The sequence below is a fragment of the Geotrypetes seraphini genome, chromosome 12 (assembly GCF_902459505.1).
Source record: "Geotrypetes seraphini chromosome 12, aGeoSer1.1, whole genome shotgun sequence".
Lineage (NCBI taxonomy): Eukaryota > Metazoa > Chordata > Amphibia > Gymnophiona > Dermophiidae > Geotrypetes > Geotrypetes seraphini.
Genome location: NC_047095.1, coordinates 31,791,432 through 31,811,126, shown reverse-complemented (window position 1 = coordinate 31,811,126; position 19,695 = coordinate 31,791,432). Strand labels below are relative to the sequence as shown.

Here is a 19,695-nt window from a genome sequence, read left to right as displayed (position 1 = left end):
AATCAACAGTACTGTAGTTCTTTCCCCTCCTTTTTGTTTTTTTTCTATAGCTGGACTTTGAGATTAGTAGATAGAACACACACAAACCAGCTTTCATGTAAGCAAAGTAGTAGTGGAAGAAAACTGATCAATTATTTATATTTGTCATACATATTAAATGATATATATTATCTAAAACATAAAAATATAAATGATATATTGTACTTAAAATATTCATGAAAGAAAATCAAGTGTGTATTTATAAGATTATATGTATTTTTCTGATACACTTGTAATATGAAAAAATGAATAAAGAAATTAATAATAATATAAAAAAAAAAAAACAGAAAACTGATCAATTACTGTATTTTCCGCACTATAAGACACACTTGACCATAAGCCACACCTGGGTTTATAGGCAGAAAACCAAGAAATAAAACATTCTGAACCAAACTGTGTACTAATATATTTAATAAAATATACTAGGCTCTGCACCCAGCCCCCCACACTCCCTGCAAGGCTCTTTACCCTGTCCCCCCCTCTGGAGGGCTAGTGGTAGGCCAAGACAGGAAGAATCCGGCCTAGCCGACTAAATTTTTTTTTTTTTAAACACATACCCCTCCCCCAGTACTTTTTTAAATTATAGTGGTCCAGCAGTGCATTGGCAGGAGTGAGCTTTTTGTGCTCGAGCCTGGCCCCATGCTGCTCCCTGAATGGCTGCCTTCAGTTCTCATGGGTCCCACTAACTGGGGTTGCCCCTCTGATATACATAGAGATAACACTACACACAAGAGCATGGAGAAGATTAATATTTATTGTTGCCCAGTGTAAAAAAAAAATAGTTTCCTTTTGAACTAGGGAAACATTATCAAACAGCATTCAGCCCAGTTGGAGAGGTAGATGTTAAGGTTTGACTACAGTAGCAGTTGACTGCACAAACTTGGCACATCATTACACTGCTGAGCTCTTGTATAAGTCTTCATCTTGGGGCATTCTTTCTTGCAGTGGCTGCTACTGGTGACACACAGCATAGTCCAGTAGGTATGAAAAGTTAGTGAATATAAAGATCTGTAAAGTAAAAACACAAAACCACTTAAGACATAAAACATTTTGTTCTAGATTTTAAAAATTGTCTAGTTCTCTCTGACTGGGGAGCTAATGCCCAATTAATGATCTGCTTCTACTGTCCTTAAATATGAAGAGTCCAGACCACAGAATTCATACAGTAGAAAATGCATTTTAGGTTCCCTTTTCTTCAAATCACTTGACTCACTGAGGAAAAAGTAGGGACAAAGCCTGCAGAGCATACATAGTTTGCTAGTTGTTTCATAGTGGTTTTTAATAATCTGCAAAGAAAATGTTAACTACATCAATAAGAACACTCAAGTAATTCACTTTGAGACAGGTCAGCCTCAATATGAGATCAGAACATAAGAATATAACATAAGAAGCGCCATCTCCGGAACAGACCCTAGGTCCATCAAGTCTGGCGATCCGCACATGCGGTGGCCCCGCCAGGTGTACCCTGGCATAGTTTGTCCCCATATCACTCTAAGCTTCTCGTAAAGAGAAGTGTATCTAGCTTACCCTTACCCATGTCACTTCATGCCACTCATAAGGAGATGTACATCTAACTTACCCTTAAATCCTAGAACAGTGGATTCCACAATTACCTCTTCTGGGAGAGCATTCCAGGTGTCCACCACTCATTGCGTGAAGCAGAACTTCTGATATTTGTCCTGAACTTGTGCCCCCTTAGCTTCAGCCCATGTCCTCTTGTCCGTGCCACATATGACATTGTAAATAACGTTTTTTCCTGCTCTATTTTGTCGATTCAGTATTTTGAAAGTCTCGATCATATCCCCTCGCAGTCTCCTTTTCTCAAGGGAGAACAACCCCAGTCTCTTAAGTCTTTCCTCGTAATCCAGGTTCTCCATACCTTTCACCAGCTTTGTTGCTCTTCTCTGCACCCTCTCTAGCAGTTTTATATCCTTCTTTAGGTATGGAGACCAATGCTGGATGCAGTATTCCAAGTGTGGTCTGACCATCGCGCTATAAAACGGCATTATAACTTTCTCCGATCTACTCGTGATTCCCTTCTTTATCATGCCTAGCATTCTATTCGCGCTCTTCGCTGCCGCTGCGCATTGAACCGACGGCTTCAGTGTCCTATCAATACTCCCATGTCCTTTTTCTGTTAAGTTTTTCCCAGTGTTGCACCTGATACTTGTGTTCCTTATTTTTTCTGCCTAAGTACATCACTTTGCATTTTTCCACATTAAACTTCATCTGCCATTTATCTGCCCAATTCTCCAATCAGCTCAAATCACTCTGGAGTTCCTCAGTGTCCTTCGGCAATTTGATGGCCCGGCATAGCTTTGTGTCATCTGCAAACCTGATGATCTCACTGGATGTTCCATCCTCTAGGTCAGGGGTGCCCAACGCGTCGATCGACCGGCAGCTCAGGAAGGCAACCTGAGTCGATCGCAGAGCCCATCCCGGGCTCTGTGATAGACTCGTGTTGCCGTCCTGATCTACCGGGCCTATCAGCCTTCCTCTCCCCGACGTCAAAGATGCCGACGCCGGGCATTAGGTTGTTTTTGTCATTTCGGGGGGGGGGGAGGGGGGGGGTGGCGTGGCGTGGCGGCAGCAGCCTGAAAAAGAAATCATCCTGGCCCGGGTCGGTGTCATACTCCGGAATTTCTACCTCTTCCAGCAGCCCTCCCTTCTACCTGCTTCCGGCCACACCCCCTGCTCCGCGGCTCTCTTCGGCAACTCAGCAGCAGCGATCGACACAAGCTTCTGACGTCGGGGCCTACCCTCTGCGAGTCCCGCTTCTTTCAACTTCCTTTTTCCACAAAGGCGGGACTCGTAGAGGGAAGGCCTCGATGTCGGCAGCTTGTCTTGATCACCGCTGCTGACGAGTTGCTGAAGAGAGCTGCGGAGCAGGGGGGTGTTGCCAGGTGCAGGTAGAAGGGAGAGGGCCAGATGCAGGACTCGTGGGTGAGGGAGGACAAGAGAGAGAGAAAGAGAGAGGGGAGGGAAACAAAAGGAAATATTTCATACTGGGCTGGGCCGGAGTGGAGGGAGGGTGGAAAGATTCTGGCTACCGGGTGCAGTAACAAAGGAAAAGGGGGGAAAGCTGAAAATGGAGATAGTGACACAAAGAAGAGAAAGGGTAAGCAGGACCTACTGAATAAGGATAGAGATACAGAGGGGACATGAAGAGGAGGTGAAATAGAAACATAGAAGTAATGCTGAAAAAGTGTGTGTGGGGGGGGAGATAAAGACATTGAAAGGGCAAATGGTGAACATGGGGTAAAGACAAGGACAGAGACAAATGAAGATTCAGAAAAAGTGGTGAGATAGGGATATAAGTGAGATGGACACAAAGAAGGGTGATGCTGGAAAATAGGTGGAATGGTAATTCTGACAGACACAGATGGGAAATGCTGGATCAAGGAGAGATGGGGCTCAGGCTGGATGGAATGAGGAGAAATGCCTTGTTGGCCCGGAACTTCCTCTCCTACGTCAGAATTGACGTCAGGGAGCGGAATGCTGATCAGCGCGACGCTTCTGCAGGGAAAGCTTGGGACGGCGGTGGCTTGGGGGCTGTTCCCAGATGGCGGTGGCAGCAAACCAAGTGGCTTGGGGAGGGCACGGAGAAAGAAAGAAAGGGGGCAGACAGGAAGACAGAAAGAAGGGGGAACAGGGAGACAGAAAGAAAAAGTTGGGGGAGAGAATGAGGTCTGGAGGAGAGGAAAAATACAGGAGGCTGAAAGAAAGGAAGAAAGATTGGATGCACAGTCAGAAGAAGAAAGTGCAACCAGAGACTCATGAAATCACCAAACAGCAAAGGTAAGAAAAATGATTTTATTTTCAATTTAGTGATCAAAATGTGTCGGTTTTGAGAATTTATATCTGCTGTCTATATTTTGCACTATGGCTCCCTTTTACTAAACCGCAATAGCGTTTTTTAGCGCAGGGAGCCTATGAGCATTGAGAGCAGCACGAGGCATTCAGCGTAACTCCCTGTGCTAAAACCTACTATTGTGGTTTAGTAAAAAGGGAGGGGGTGTATTTGTCTATTTTTGTATTTTGTTACTGAGGTGACATTGCATAGAGTCATCTGCCGTGACCTCTTTGAAAAAAACCGGAATATGAATATTTAACATTTTCTCTGCCTTTCAGTGTGCTTTGTGTTTTTTTAAAATTTTATTGTTGGTAGATCATTTTGACTTAGTCATTATAAAAGTAGCTCGCAAGCCCATAAAGTGTGGGCACCCCTGCTCTAGGTCATTTATGAAAATATTAAATAAGATGGGCCCAAGTATTGAGCCCTGGGGCACACCGCTAGTCACATTTTCCCAGTCCAAGAACTTCCCATTTATGCCCACTCTCTGCCTTCTGTTCTCCAGCCATTTGCCTATCCATCTTAGTATATCTCCTTCTATTCCATGGCCCTGCAGTTTCCTGAGGAGTCTTACATGTGGAACTTTGTCGAATGCCTTCCAAAAATCCAAGTATATAATATCCACCGGTTCTCCATTATCAATTTGTCTGTTCACTGTCTCTAAAAATTGAAGTAGGTTCGTCAAAAATGACTTCCCTTTCCTGAATCCATGTTGGCTGGCTTTCATCAGGTCATGTGTGTCTAGGTGCCGGGTTATGCTATCCTTGATCAGCGCCTCAACCATCTTCCCAGGGACCGACGTGAGACTCACAGGTCTATAGTTGCCCGGTACTCCTCTTGATCCTTTTTTGAATATCGGCATGACGTTCGCTATCTTCCAGTCGTCTGGTATCTGCCCTGTTTTGATTGACAGGTTGGCAAGTTTTTGCAATAGTTCTCCAATTTCCACTTTTAGCTCTTTCAAGACTCTCGGATGAATTCCATCTGGTCCAGGAGATTTGTTGCTTTTGAGTTTGTCAATCTGGTGGTAGATCTGGTCCAAGTCCACTTTTACTCTGGTAAGGCTGTCCTCTGTTACTCCTTTGAACACTTTCACTGCTTCTGGAATTGTTGCAATGTCTTCCTTTGTAAAGGCAGACGCAAAGAATGAATTTAGTCTGTCTGCAATTTGTTTGTCTTCCTTGATGTACCCTTTCCTTCCCTGGTTGTCCAGCGGTCCCACTCCCTCTTTTGCGGGTTTTCTCCCTTTCACATATCTGAAGAAGGGCTTGAAGTATTTGGCCTCCTGCGCTATTTTCTCCTCATAGTCCTTTTTGGCATCCCTCACCGCCCTGTGACACTTCTTCTGATCACCCTTGTGTTTGTTCCAAGTTTCGGTTATTTTCATGCGTTTCCATGCTTTGAAGTCCTTCTTTTCTTTTATGGCTTCCTTCACCTCTTTTGCCTTTGGTTTTCTTTGCTTTGGACATCTGCGGAATGTAGAGGCTTTGTGCTTCCGTGTTAATATTTTTCAGAAGGGACCATGCCTGTTCTACCGTTTTGACTTTGCCCATTCTTTTCTTGATCCGTTGTTTCACCATGGCTCTTTTCACCATTTCCCCTTTTGAAGTTTAAAGTTGTGGTTGAGGTTTTGGTACTTTTCCCCTTCCCGACATCGAGTTTGAAGCCTGCAACTGTGGGCCTCATTTCACTCACTGCTATCTAGATCAGTGGTTTTCAGTCCAGTTCTCTAAAGGCTGACCTCAAGTGGGCTACTAATGCAGAAATGGTTCTGCCATTGGCTGTATCACAGCCCCAAATTCAGCCCAGCTTGGGTTCAAGTAAAGGAATGAATGCATTCTGTTAGTCAATTGAAGTGGGCCTTGGCATTTTGAGCAATTCTCTCTTCTTTTCATTGTTGTAGGTGGCAGAACTTGATTTCCACCAGTTGAGCTGTTAAGGACAGTAACAATAAAAGTTCCTACAAGCCTCTAATAGTTTTAAACTAAACTTATTTTATTAAAATATAAAAAGAAACAATATTCTGTACAATTGTCATAAATCAGAGTTCTGGCTGCTAACTAGAGGAAGAGATCTTCCGCTAGCAGGGCTTCGTTTATAAACATAAATCAACACAGCTACAATACTATTTGATTCTAAACCAAAAAGCAATAGAATTTTTTTTCTTCCACCTTTGTCATCTGGTTTCTGCTTTCATCTCTTCATTCTCTTCCTTCCATCCATTGTCTGCCTTTTCTCTGCCTCTTCCATATGCATCTGCTCTATTTCTGTGTCTCTACCAGAAACTGTCTGCCTCTCCCTTCCATCTCCCCCCCCCAATATTGGTCTGGCACCCATCTTCTTCCCTTCCATCTCTCACTCCCTCTCCCAGGTGGATTTTAGCATATCTCTTCTTTCCTCCCCTCACATCTGGTAGCTGTCTCCCCAATCCAGCATGTGCCCTTGTTTTCTTTATCCCCTCCTTCCATCCAGTATGTACTCTCCTCCCCACTTCCTTCAATGTCTGTTCCACTCGCTCCCCTCCTCTTTCCAGTGTCTGTTCCCCTCTCTCCTACCCATTTCCATGCAGCGTCTGCTCCTCCTTCCCCTCCCTTCTTCTTTCCAGCGTGTTCCCTCTCTCTCTCTCTCCTACCCACTTCCATGCAGCGTCTGTTTCTCTCTCCCCACTTCCCTTCAGCACCCTTCACACAGTCTAGCAGCCCCCTCCCCTGGTGATTTTCAGTTCTCTCTCTGTGTGGCACATGGTTGCCCTGAAACGTCTCCTCTGATGCAACTTCCTGTTTCCGCCTGGGTGGCTCGCATTACAGGAGACGTTTCAGGGCAGCTGCGACTTGTGAAAAGGCTTGGGCCGCTCGGAGAGAGAAAACTGAAAATCGCCAGCAAGGGAGATGTCCCAATGAGGGGAAGAGATCCTGAACTACAGTGATTGGGAGTGAAGGGGCTGCTGGACTGTGCAATTGCGAGGTCTGGGAGAGGTGAGAAGTGAGGCAACACGCATAAGGGGTGAATGGCCTTGTCCCCATACCCGTGACAACCAGTTTTTTCCCTCCCCATTCCAGCGGGTTACCCGCAGCTAGCTGTGGGTAACAGTCACTGTGTCATTTTCTAGGCTATATACATTAATGCTTTAAAATAGCTGGCATTCAACTATTTTCTAATCAAAAGATAAAACATATTAGTAGATAAATTCTGAATGTCATTACCATTTTTTACATGCAAACCCTTGACTTTAAAATTATTATCAAGTAAAATTAACTGTCAGTCATTAATGAGAAGAAACTCACCCCTGAAAGAAAACAATATTTCACCAAATTACAAAAAGGAACAGACTTTTGGAGGACGGAAAGGATTTGTACTTGAAGATACCCCTGTCAGCAAAGGATCATGTGCTTCATTCTGCAAGCAGAACTGTTTTAACTCTGCAGCAGCCTGTGATACCTAGAGTGTGGAGAGGGGAAAAAGCAGAATTGGAAAAGGGCATTTTTAATTTATATTTTTCTCAAGCTTGCTCACAATGATTGGGTAGAATAACACATGCCAAATGGTCAATTTAGGTCACAAATACTTGACAGAAACCCAAATGGCAGCATATTTCTAAATACAGTATGTATTTTAAACATCGGTCAAGCACCCTAGAGCAGTGGTTCCCAACCCTGTCCTGGAGGACCACCAGGCCAATCGGGTTTTCAGGATAGCCCTAAAGAATATACATGGAGCAGATTTGCATGTCTGTCACTTCCATTATATGCAAATCTCTTTCTTGCATATTCATTAGGGCTAGTCTGAAAACCCGATTGGCCTGGTGGTCCTCCAGGACAGGGTTGGGAACCACTGCCCTAGAGGACACTGCTTTCATACTGTGACAGGTTGGTCACTCGGTATCTCTCAAGAGTATGAACTACTAGGCAAAATCCCTTCCAGATTTAGATGATGGGAATACCATCCGTCAACGAGTAAATATCCATATAAAGGGCACTAAACTCATCCACCCATCATTAAACCAGCCAAGTGTAAAGCACTAAAAGCTAATGTTCTATGGAGTCATATCCCGCCCAATCCTCGCAGAACAGAGTTCTAGGCGGACTACAAATGGCAATTCTGAAAGCTAGAATTCTGTTGATTTTCTTGCCGACCACGACAGCTTACGCAAACCTGACGATTTCACGGAGAAATAAGCATGATACATTATAAGAGAAAACCCAAAAGCCGAAGAAAAGCTGGTAAACACGCTAGGTGGTCAGCTATTGGAAAGCAACACGGTCAGGTATAGTTTAACACAGAAGTTAACGTTTAAGTGCTACAAAACCCGCCATTACTTTTTTTTTTTCTTAACTTTCCTCGAAGGCTGCTCGCGAGGTTTTATCCAGCGGCGCAGTGTAACGTAGGCAGGCACAGCCTCAACTATTTTATCCTAGAAACGCTATTTTCTCTTTTCGACGCACTTTTTTATATTTTTTAGCAACTCCCTTCGAACCGGAGCTTTATTTTCCAAGACTTTGCCTTTTTTTTTTTTTTCACAGTTAGGAGAAACTAAACTGGAGGGGAGGGGCCCCGCTTGAATGTTATTTACCAACAGGATTCTCCCACCCTCCTCGTGACCGGTAACCGCCCGCAAACAACGTTTCGAACGCGAACGCCTAGAAGTATCTTAACCATGAAAAAAAAAAAAGTTTTCGGCAGCGTTTTTACCGGTTCCCTCGGCGGCAACTGTCTCATTGGGTGGAGGCCTCCGGGCCACTTCCCCCTTTTTCACTCGGACTAAGCCTCCGCCTCACCTTCACTCGGTTCAGACTGGCCTCTAGACGCAGCTGCTGAACCATCTTCTTCATAGTGGCTAAGCTGGAGGTGCTAGACATAGTGCGGCTGTAGCCTTCCTAAAAGCAGGATGCTACAACTGCGTCGGCCAGTACAACTTCCAAGTCCACCGCAACTTTCTGCCCCCTTCTTTCTCAGGGACACCCCTGCGCGCAGGCGCACAACCACGCGGACGTCTAAACGAGCGGATAGGCGCTGCTGGGTTCGTGGAGATTGAAAGAAGAGGCGGAGCTCCTTTGGCTAGCCCCACGCGCTGCAAATAGGAGCAGGGTAGAGACGTACGTAAATGTGGTGGGTTTTTTTCACCAACGTTAAGGCGGTAGAGGAAGTAGGCTTTATTACCTTATCAGATATAATATTCAGTCCAGTCGATCTATTTTGAAGACGACTGGTGACTAAAAAGGGCATGTTCTGACTCTACTGTGTTCTGGTACCTCCCAGAAGTAAGTGCTCTTGGTTTTAGTCTTATTGCTGCTCAAGTTTATAGCAGGTTCTTGGTAAATCGTGGATCCAAAGCGTACTTCCTTAAAACTAAGTAATGTAGTGACGGCCGCGGTTGAGCCCAGACCGGGTCCCGCCCCCCACCCTAAAGAAAGTGATACGTCACGGAGGGAGAGGGGACCCGGAATGTCTGAGTTGGTGCCGGCGCGAGGGTTCCAGACAGCTAAACACCTGTGCACTTATGATCTAAGCAGTGTCTCAAACTTTTTTTAAAAAACTCTGTTAGACTAAACAGAGCAAATGTATTTTTGATGAACACTATAAACCATTATAACTGAAATTATAAAATTGAAAAAAAACAACAAAAAATTTGAGAGTTTATTTAAAGTTCTTTAAGCTATGTGTGGGTAATTGTAACAACAGTGAAACTAAAGTAGATGGAATAGAATTGCTAATTATTGCAATGGATGTACTTGTTATTGAGTGAAAATTAACTGAAAAGGTGGCTGATAGTCGACAAGCAAATATGCATTTCATCATCCATAATGTGACCATTAATTTTTTCCTCAAAATGGGACAGGACAAGGACCCCCCCCCCCGAACTACTGGATCCTCCACACCCCCCAGGAACCCGTTAAATATAGTGCAAAATATAGACCGTAGATATAAATTCCCAAAACTGACACATTTTAATCATTAAATTGAAAATAAAATTGTTCTTCCTACCTTTGTTGTCTGGTGATTTCCTGAGTCTCTGGTGGCACTTCCTTCTGACTGTGTGCATCTTTTCTTCTTTCTCTCTCCCCATGCCCCCCCCCTTTATTTCTTTCTCTCCCCTCCCCCATGCTGCTGCCGCCGCCTATTTCTGCAAGCCACCGCCACCCTAACAGTCTAAAACAGCAAAGGCATTTAGAAAGTGGCAGTTTTATTGTAGCCTGTCTCCTTCCCACTATTTCATGCCTTGACAAATGCAACCGTTTCTGCTGGTGGGCAGAAAGGGAGCTGTGGTCGCTGGGCAAGAAACAGGTCCTGTCCTGGCTTTGTAAATATAAGTCCCTTCTGCCTTCCTCCACTGGACAGTCTTCATCGTGTCAGGACCTGTTGCAAGTATTTCATATCTACTCTCTTCCCTGCATTATCAGGCACTGTGCTAAACTGAGGCAAAGAGAGAGAGAAAAAAATATGCCCCCTCCCCACCAAAGCCATTGCCGCCACAACACTCCCCTAACTTTTAATTTCTTTCTCTCTCCCTGCCTCCCCCCACACCACTGCCACAGACAATTTCTCCCTGCTTCCCCACTGATGCCGCCGATGCAGCAACAGGACCAGTCGAGGCGAGTGCAGCGACTGCACAACGGCTGGCCTAGAAGCCTTCCCCCAATGTCAATTCTGGCGTCTGAGAGGAAGTTCCGGGCCAGCCAATCGCTGCCTGGCTGGCCTGAAACTTCCTCTCCGATGTCAGAATTGACGTTGGGGGAAGGCTTCTAGGCCAGCCGTTGTGCAGTTGCTGCACTTGCCTCGCTGATCCTGTTGCTGCGGCGGGGAAGCAGGGAGAGAGGCCAGGTTCCGCGATCATCTGCCCCGTTGTCCCCACGCACAGCTTCGGGACACTCTCTGAAAATGGGACATTTTGGTGTCCCGAAGGTGTGCATGGGGACAACGGGACAGGTGATCTAAAAAGGGGACAGTCCCGTTCAAAATGGGACGTATGGTCACATTAATCATACACCATCTGCAATCATTCTCTTTTTTTCAATTTAATTTCTGTCGGAGCTGAAAATCCAAGTTCACAAAGATAAGAAGATCCAAATGGTTCCAAAATCCTTGATTGCTTGTTGCTCAAGTTAAGATAACTACTGCATAAAAAATAAAACTAAAATTACTTGCTGTTTAGTTCTCAAGGACCAATCACATCAAAGAATGATGCTTCTCTGGGTGGGTGGTTGTATCCTTACACACACAGATGCTCATAACATTGGCAGACCTTTGCGTACCTGACATACATGTTATCTATTCTAATGTATACTTATGAAGGGAATTTTTTAAAATAAAGTAAAATTCTGGAATCTCATGTGGTACACCCAGAATCTCTTCGGGGCACCTTACTGTGGTGCACAGTTTGAAAGACACTGATCTAAAGAAAAAAAAATACACGGAAGAGCTGCCCGACTTCTGTGCAATTCTTGCCTGCCCTAGTAGTTCATTTATAGACTCCCTAATAAAAATCGGGGGGGGGGGGGGGGGAAGGGTTGAAGGATAGAGATGCCAGAAATAAAGAGGGGGAGGAAGATGACAGATACAGGATGCCATGAGGGGGAGGTACATGGGGAAATCAAAAAGTATTGTGGTGTAGGAAGGAAAGAGGAGGGAGGAGGTAGAGGGCAGTGAACCACATAGGGGAACTTTTAGGGTCAATATTTGTTCCCATCAGAAGGCATGGAACCTCATAGATCTTGCACTAGTTCCTACCAGAAGGCATGGATCCTGCACTCACTCCCAACCCTCCCTCTCGGAATCCACCATCTCTCTCTTTCTTGAATTCAAGGTCTCTTTCCTTCCTTCACCACACCACCTCTGGATTGTCCACACATGTCCACCCCTCATGATGTACTGAAGGAGAGGTTTTGCATGGTCTCTCCAGGAACCCTTCTACCCCTACTGGAAAAAGGAGATTGACTTTGCTTTCTAGATCTCAAAGAAGCATACACTCTCATATCCAACCTACCTATTCACAGGAAATATCTCCACTTTCGCATAGGTCCCTGGCACTTCCAATACAAGGTCTTGTCCTTTGGACTAGCCTCTGCTCCTTGCATCTTCACAAAATGCCTTGTAGTAGTTGTGGCAGCTCTTCGCTCATGGAGATTTCACATCTTTCCCTACTTAGATGGCTGGTTGATCAAGGCTTCATCGTCACAGGCAGCTTAGCATGCCATCAACTCAACAGTGCATCTCCTTGAGCTTCTATGGTTTGCTGTCAACTACCAAAAGTCACATCTACAGCTGTCTCAGACCTTGGAGTTCATAGGAGCCCTCTTAACACCATTCAGGGTTAGGCTTTTCTATCTGAGCAGACAGTCCACCATCTCATTCACCTGTGTCAAACTATCTCCACTCTCAAGCAATTTTCACATGCGAGATGTTTAATGCCTTCTTGGTCACATAGCATCGACAGTTCATATGATCCCATTTGCACACCTTTATTTCAGGGTTCCACAGTGGACCTTATCAACCCAATGATCCCAAGTCTTGGGATCCCTATCTACTCCAGTAGAAGTGACCCCAGATGTGTGGCACTTTTTCCAATGGTGGATAGTACCACATAATTTTACCCGGGGTCTCCCAGCCTCTTCCCCACCAAAACCTAACCACAGATACTTTGATACTGAGCTGGGGAGCTCATCTAGATGGTGACCACACTCAGGGAGCATGGTCTCACCATGAACAGAAACATACACAAAGAGAAAGGGCTGTGGCTCACTGGTTGAGCTGCTGCCTCTGCACCCAGAGGTTGTGAAATTAAATCCCAGTGCTGCTCCTTGTGACCCTGTGCCCACCACTTTGAAATGCCAAAGCAACAAAAAGGCAGTGTACAAATCTCCATTCCCTTTCTCCTTAAAATATTTAAAGTAATATCACTCAAGGTGACTTCCCCCCAAAAAGGAGGGAAAAAAGGTAAACTCAAATATAAACCAAGTGCCAGTCTCTTCACCCCGGTGTCTTGCAGGCCTCTCCTAGGCCTGCCATAAGCCCTGGTGGTCCAGGACAGGAGGGATCTCTCCCACCTTCTCTCTCAGCCAACTCTGACACATCCTGCCTCCCAGAAACTTCACTATTCTCTGTTTTAAAAACATTTCCATTAATTCACTTATCTCAGATGTCAGGATTACCGGTTTGTAGTTTCCTACTTCTTCCTTACTTCCACTCCCAGCTTTAGAGAAGCATTGAAAAGGTCAGCTAGCAGAGTCGCCAAAACTTCCCTAAGTTCCTTCAGTACCCTTAGGTATACATCATCCGGCCCCATCGCTTTGTCTCCCTTTAGTTTAGCTAGCTCCTCATAGACACAACCCTCTGAAAATTGATCAGGGGTCAGGGTCCCGCTCCCGGTGCTTCAGCTGTGAACACAGAACAGAAATATATGTTAAATAATTCAGACTTTTCTTTATCAGCTTTTACATATTTCTCCCCTTCATCTTTGAGTCTCACAATGCCACTTTTGCACTTCTTCCTATCACTAATATATCTAAAAAATGTCTGGTCCCCCCTGTTTTACCATGTCAGCTATTTTTCTTCCATTTGCATCTTTGCTTTCCTGATTACTTGACCAGCAACTTTTCCAGCTATGTTTGCCTGTTTTCCTTTTTCTATGATCTTCAATAGCTTATGAAAGCTAACCTTTTTCCTTATTTTCTCAGCTACTACTTTTAGCAACCTTCTTTTCCTTTCACATTTCCTTACTTTTCTTACAAAATGGTTTGTTGCCCTTACAATAGCTCCTTTCAGTTTTGCCCACTGCTTTCCTACTTCTTTCAGATGTTCCCATCCAGAAAACAATTCCTTGATGTAATCCCTAATCTGAACAAAGTTTTTTATAAAGTCTAGAACCTTTACTTTTGAATGAGTCTTCTCTACACCTGTCTTAATATTAAACCACTTGGCGAATAAAAAATATGTATACAGGCCAAGAGTATTGAAAAATCAATGTAAAAAAAAAAGGAGACTTACACTTAGAAATTTGTAGTGTCTCAACCAGAAAAGCAACATTCAATCATTTTATCTCATTGAAACTGATGATTGTAATAGGTTCTCAAAGTGTAGATCCTGTTCGTTTTTTGTGCCCTTTTCTATATTTTTCCTGGTGAGCAGAGATATGTCAATTTTACTTAGCACTTACATGTTTAGCCCTGGTCTTGTAAAATATGTCCCCTTTTCTGTATGTTATCACTGACATGCCTACATTCACACATCCACGACTTATCTAAATTGTGAACATGTGAGTTAATAAATATACAGTAGGTTCTCATCCTGTGTACTATTTTGTCAAAAATAAATTTTGTTGATTTGAGTCTTTTTTATTTTATTGTTTTCACAAAATTTTTATCTTTTTTTTTTTTTTGTGGACCTAGGTGTAGAGAAGGAGTTTTTTTTCTTTGACCAATAATTGGCAGTGCCACTTTGAAAGCAGGAAGTCAATAGTTAAGTGGTGCTAATGTTCTTCACCGTTTAATTTTATATTTATTTGATTTGTTTAATTATTTTTATTTATTACATTATTTTTATTTGAGTTAGCAGCAGACCCAACCAAAAACATCTTTGAGAAGTGAATATTTTTGATAGTCCTGCTAAATGTCCCATCTCACTGATGTTAAATGCCCCGCTGTTGAATAAGGGGGAAAAAAGCAAGTTCTACAGTGCCTGAGGAAGGGGATCTTCACCTTTCCTTCTCTTATTAGCAGAACTATGTGGGATTTTGGGGTAATCTTGTGTTCATATAAATTCAGGTGTCTTCCCCTACCTCCTCCTTGGTGCAGTTATGCATTGCACAAGGTAGGAGGAAGAAAACTAATCATATATCCTCCCCCTCCTGTAATTCTTTTGAGTTGGCAGGTAATGTTGGACAGCATACCTGCTGCTGCTTTCCCTATCGGTTTCCCCCTATAGTCAGAAGTTGAACCACATGGAGCCCCCCTTAGCTGTAGAAGGTAGTAGCAGGGAGAAAGGCAACAGGTAAGAATCAATACTTAAATTTCCTCTGGGAGAGAGAAAAAAATCTTGCTGTGGGCAGCAGTGGCTTTAACTAGGCCATATTTACTGGAACATTGGTTAGAAACTTCTGGCTTAGAGAATTCACTGAACACTATGAAGGCTGTGATGACATGACGCTGTATAGTAAGCATTTTCCTCATAGACACAGCATGGCAAAAAGTGTTTAAAAAATCAGATCAGATATACGAATTAAGCATATTAAAGCTGAAGACATGCTGCAGAATCTCTCAGGCTGTCACAGAAAACCAGGTGTCATGATTTTGCTGCACTGAGGAATTGATTTTGTTGCTTTGATTTTATTTCGTACCTGACAATGAAGCCAGAATGTGCTTGCTGCAAAAATCCATCCAATTTTATGACACATCGAAAACAAAACCAACAATAAACCCCCATATAAAATACATAAATCCTATTAAATAAAAGGTTGATTGACGGATTGTACAGTAAAAGGCATTAAAACTGACTTCTGGTGAAAGAGCATATTACAATAGAAATGTGTAGCCGCAAACTTAATTTGTTTTCATAATGAAGTAATTCACATAATAAAGTTATTCTGGTTAATGGAATACCATTTTCTGGAGGGTGTGTTCATAGGAAAGGTCTTAGTATGCCTCTGCTGCCTAGAGTTTGCTATTTGATTGTGTCCAGTCTACTGGAAACACAGCTTGGAGCTAGATTCCAGAATGTGATTGATGGTACCTCTTATTGGGTCTTTAACACTCTAAGTAAAGGGGACTGCAAGGCACAAGAGGAATACTGTTTCAGCTCTTCGGCACTGCTTGGGATGCAAACAAAGAAAATCTTCATTTGCCATTCTCTGTAACTGTGGACAGGTATCAATGAATACGCCGTGTAATCAAATCAGGCCTTCAACAGCAGGGGTAAGAAAGCTAGGAAGATTTAACACTGTGTCATCTTTCTGTAAAGTTACGACTAAATTATTCATCTAAATTAACTTACACTTGATTGCTGTTCTTTCCAATACATCTTTGTTTTAATATTTTTTAATTATTAAGAAATGTATTAAGTGTGAAAGCAGCCCTCATAAGTCTAGTTTATATGATAATATTGCCTAGGGAACACGATGCTTTGTATTTAATATTTATCTTACCATCCCTCTGCGTAGTGGAAGAATGTAAATAGGAAGCCAAACCTCTTTGTATTGTTCTGAAATATTTGTGCCTTGTCATTACATGAACTTAATATTTGCATAATCAAATTGCTGTAAATGAACCGTTCTGTTGTAGTGAATTCTGAAGGTGCTACTGGTGACTTATAGGCAAAAAAAACCCCCTTAGAGCACTGTTCTGTGTAAGCTCCTGTCCCGGCTGACTCTAAAAACTTTTACCTCCTTCCTCGGTGTACCTTTTGAATCCCTGGTGATCCAGTAGTGAACCAGGGTAGGAGCAATCAAGAGGTATTATGAGAAAACCTGTGATGAATCAGAGCCATGAGTCAAATTTGTTTGATAAACTAATGGAGGTTTTGTGACTCAGGACAGGATGCACAAAGCTCCGTTACCATGGTAAAAAAAATAAAAATACCGTGGTGGGAGCGATTATTGTTTTCCAGGTGATGCTCTGCATGAATAGCAAATATAAATAAATAAATTATATACATGATATTTGTGCAGAGCATCCCCAGTAAAAGAGGGAGGAACTGTGCCTGGCCCTTGCTCAGAAGAGCAATCACTAGCACAGGTCCTTCCCCCTTCTCCCATCCCTCCTGTTGGGCCCCCCCAAAAAATTTAAGAGTTCTTTTGGGCTCTTTTCTTCTGTCGCTGCTGCTTCTCTCTGCCGGCTCATCTGATTGCAGCAGGGGAATCTCTGCTCAGCTGACTGACAGGATGCCTCAAAGCCACCAATTGGCAGCTTCAGGGCTTCCCCTGCCATTCAGCTGTTTGGAGCTTCTGCTGTGATCAGATGAGCCAGCAGAAGAGTAGGCTGCAGACTTTTTTTTTAATGGGCACAGTTGTGTCTCCCACTGAGCTCCCCCAAAACCTGGTGTTCTAATGGGCTGGGATCCCCCGAAACCCCTGTATCTTTTTTGTGATCACTAGGAGGGATGCCCACTTCCTCCTGCCTGAAGGCCCGCCTCTTGAACATAGCTGCCCTGCCTCTGCCTGCTGCATCTTTGGATGCACTGAGAGGGGCTTTAGGCCCCTGAGTCAATCAGGGCCTTAGGCCCATCCCAGCATGGCATGTACTTGGAGGGGCCTTAGGAGCTTGAGCCACTCAGGGCTTTAGGCCCCTCCCATTGCATCCTAGGACGCACCTTGCAGGGGCAGAGCCTCCATTATGAAGAGGCAGGCCTTGAGGCAGGAGGGAGTGGGCATCCCTCCTGCCAATCTTTCAGCATAAGGTACGAGGGTGTCATGGGTCCTGACCCAGTGGAGGAAGCTCAGTGGGAGGGAGGACAGGGGATCACTCCCTGCCTTTTTTAAATTTTATTTTAATGGGCTCTGTTGTGCATGTATTGTGTGAGCACAGAACCCTTTTGAGCATACAAGAGGCTTTCCATGCCAGTAAAGACTGCTTTAATGAGTCTTACTGGTACAGAAACCTTTTGTGGATTGGGGCTGTATTATTTTGGAATTTTATGTGCATCTTTGCTTTGTGAGATACCCTACCGTGCCCCCCCTTCCCCCAGCTATGCACTGACACATTTTCATTGGGATAGTGCAAATTTTAACTGGAAAAGCTGAACTGCAAATTTCAAAATACAATGATGTGTATAGTTTGAAAGCAAAAATAGTTAAGTCTTCCTCCCCTGATCTTATGTCTCATGACTATTTTAATGTAAAATGATTATCTTATAGCCAGTGACTTTGCTAAGACTCAGTGGACCCTGGGTAGGAAGACTGATATGGTCTCCTCCCTCCCCCCACCATACTCAGCTGCTTAGCTGCCCACAGTGTTCTCCATAGCTACAATGTCAGAGACAGCATTAAAGGCTGCCTCTCTGGCCATAGAGATCTTTCCTCTGCCTCATCCCACCCATAGGAAGTTGCATCAGCATGGCAGGATGCAGTTAAGGAAAAGTATGGCTGGCCAGAGAGGCAGCCTTTAGCATTGTCTCTGACGCTGTAACTGTGGAGGACCTGGGAGGAGGGAGGTGCCTCACCTCATTGAGTGGAAGGGAGGGTTCAGCTGCTTATGGCCCTTACCATTGTGCCACAAGAAGCTGGGCTCGATCAATGGTAGCTACACCCCTACTTATAGCTTTAAAGCCTCATATTTGTGTTGTTAAATTTATAATATATTCTATTTTATGGATATCTAATGACCTGTTTCCGATTTCTTCAGCTGATAGAACTTCATGTTTTTTATGTCCCAGAAGAACTGTGGAATCCCAAGCTAAATACAGTTTCTCCTGAAGCAGTTAATAAATTTATTTCTGCTGGATTTATAAGGTATGTATGTATTACACCTTGAAACTGTTTATTCTATTAGCTTGGTGACTTAGGAGGCAATTTTTTTAACTTGGCACCTTGATTTAGGAGTCACAATGGGGTGTACTTAGCACCAATTCTATAATGACACTTAGCTAGGCCTAAGCCATTATAGCAGGTCCTTGCAAACTTTTTGAAGCCACGACACAATGAACAGGACTGCGTCTGGTAGGTGCAGACATTGACGCGATGATGTCGCGCACATGCGTGGATGCCCTCCGGATGGGGCTCTAGGTTTAGTGTGCCGCCACTATGTCAGTATTACTACACTAGCGGAGGGAGCAGGTCCGGATTAAGACCTTTAGATGCCCCAAGCACTAACTAATTTTGGTGCCCCTTTACACTTGTAATTCAAAATATTAAAACAATACTAAACCATAAAATAACATTTTATTTATCGAAAATTCAGATTAAATAAAACTTACAGTAAGAAGGAAAATAATATTTATTTCTATATGCTTCCATTTTATTTATTGAGAATCACACATCCAGTATTTGGCAAATATCTTTCTCTATTTATATGAGGAACTAAATAATTCACCATCTATTTACTATATCCTCATTATATATTATCAAGGAGTTTCTTTAACATCAACGATCTTCCAAAGTCTTCTGATATATTATGATTTACTTGAAAATTATATTGTTAATCCTTTCAAATGTCACTTTTCATTTCTCTTCATACAGTCTTATATTCTGGTTATGGGATATGACCTCAGTGGCTACTTCTGTACAGAATAAATCTGTTGAAAGTACAGAATTTCAGTGTAGCTAGCCTCCTCATTGGTCTTATCCCCCTGCCTACCACTCAAATCTATTTCTTTATCATTTAAAGTGCTTTTAGTAGTCATAAATAACTTAATATATAACTTAGCTTTAAAGTGCTTGCAGTATTTTATTTATGGCTTAATAATTTTCTCCTACTTTTTTTTTTCTTGCAAAGTCTTTGATCAGATCTTCATAATCAGTCTTACGCGACACATCTGCTTCTATACATAATAGAGATAAGACATCCAGCCTGCCTTGTTGCATCGTTGCTCTGAGAGGATTTTTACTATATTTCAACCAAGAAAATGAACGCTCAGCTGAGCAGTTTGTGACCATTAATGTTAAAAGTATACAAAATGCATTGTCTACATTTGGAAAGGCACATTCAATGTTGTCTTCTAAAATTATTTTATAAAGTTCAGCATGACTGAATCTTGTTTTTACATTTTCTGTTGCACTGAACTTATGGCGCACATATAAATGAAACTGCTGAAGTTCAGCCGAGAAATTACTGTTGAAGTCCTCTGGGTAATCATCAATCAGCTTTCTACAGCACTGAGAA

General features: G+C 43.2%; 2 protein-coding genes across 3 annotated transcripts in view; one reads left to right on the top strand and one right to left on the bottom strand.

Moving 5' to 3' along the window:
• Nucleotides 1-773: 773 nt before the first annotated feature.
• GNG5 (G protein subunit gamma 5) lies at nucleotides 774-8,951 on the bottom strand. Its single transcript, XM_033916697.1, has 3 exons — nucleotides 8,668-8,951; nucleotides 7,177-7,330; nucleotides 774-1,047 (listed from the first exon to the last, which is right to left on the bottom strand). Exons 1-2 carry the CDS (start codon nucleotides 8,746-8,748, stop codon nucleotides 7,205-7,207), a joined length of 207 nt encoding a protein of 68 aa, XP_033772588.1. The 5' UTR covers nucleotides 8,749-8,951; the 3' UTR covers nucleotides 774-1,047; nucleotides 7,177-7,204.
• SPATA1 (spermatogenesis associated 1) overlaps nucleotides 7,977-19,695 on the top strand; it is a 79,107-nt gene continuing 67,388 nt past the window's right edge. For both annotated transcript variants that reach the window (XM_033916695.1, XM_033916694.1), the window contains exons 1-2: nucleotides 7,977-8,156; nucleotides 18,220-18,326. In XM_033916695.1, coding sequence (XP_033772586.1) covers nucleotides 8,070-8,156; nucleotides 18,220-18,326 — 194 coding nt within the window. In that variant the 5' untranslated portion in view covers nucleotides 7,977-8,069. The remainder of the gene's footprint in view (nucleotides 8,157-18,219; nucleotides 18,327-19,695) is intronic.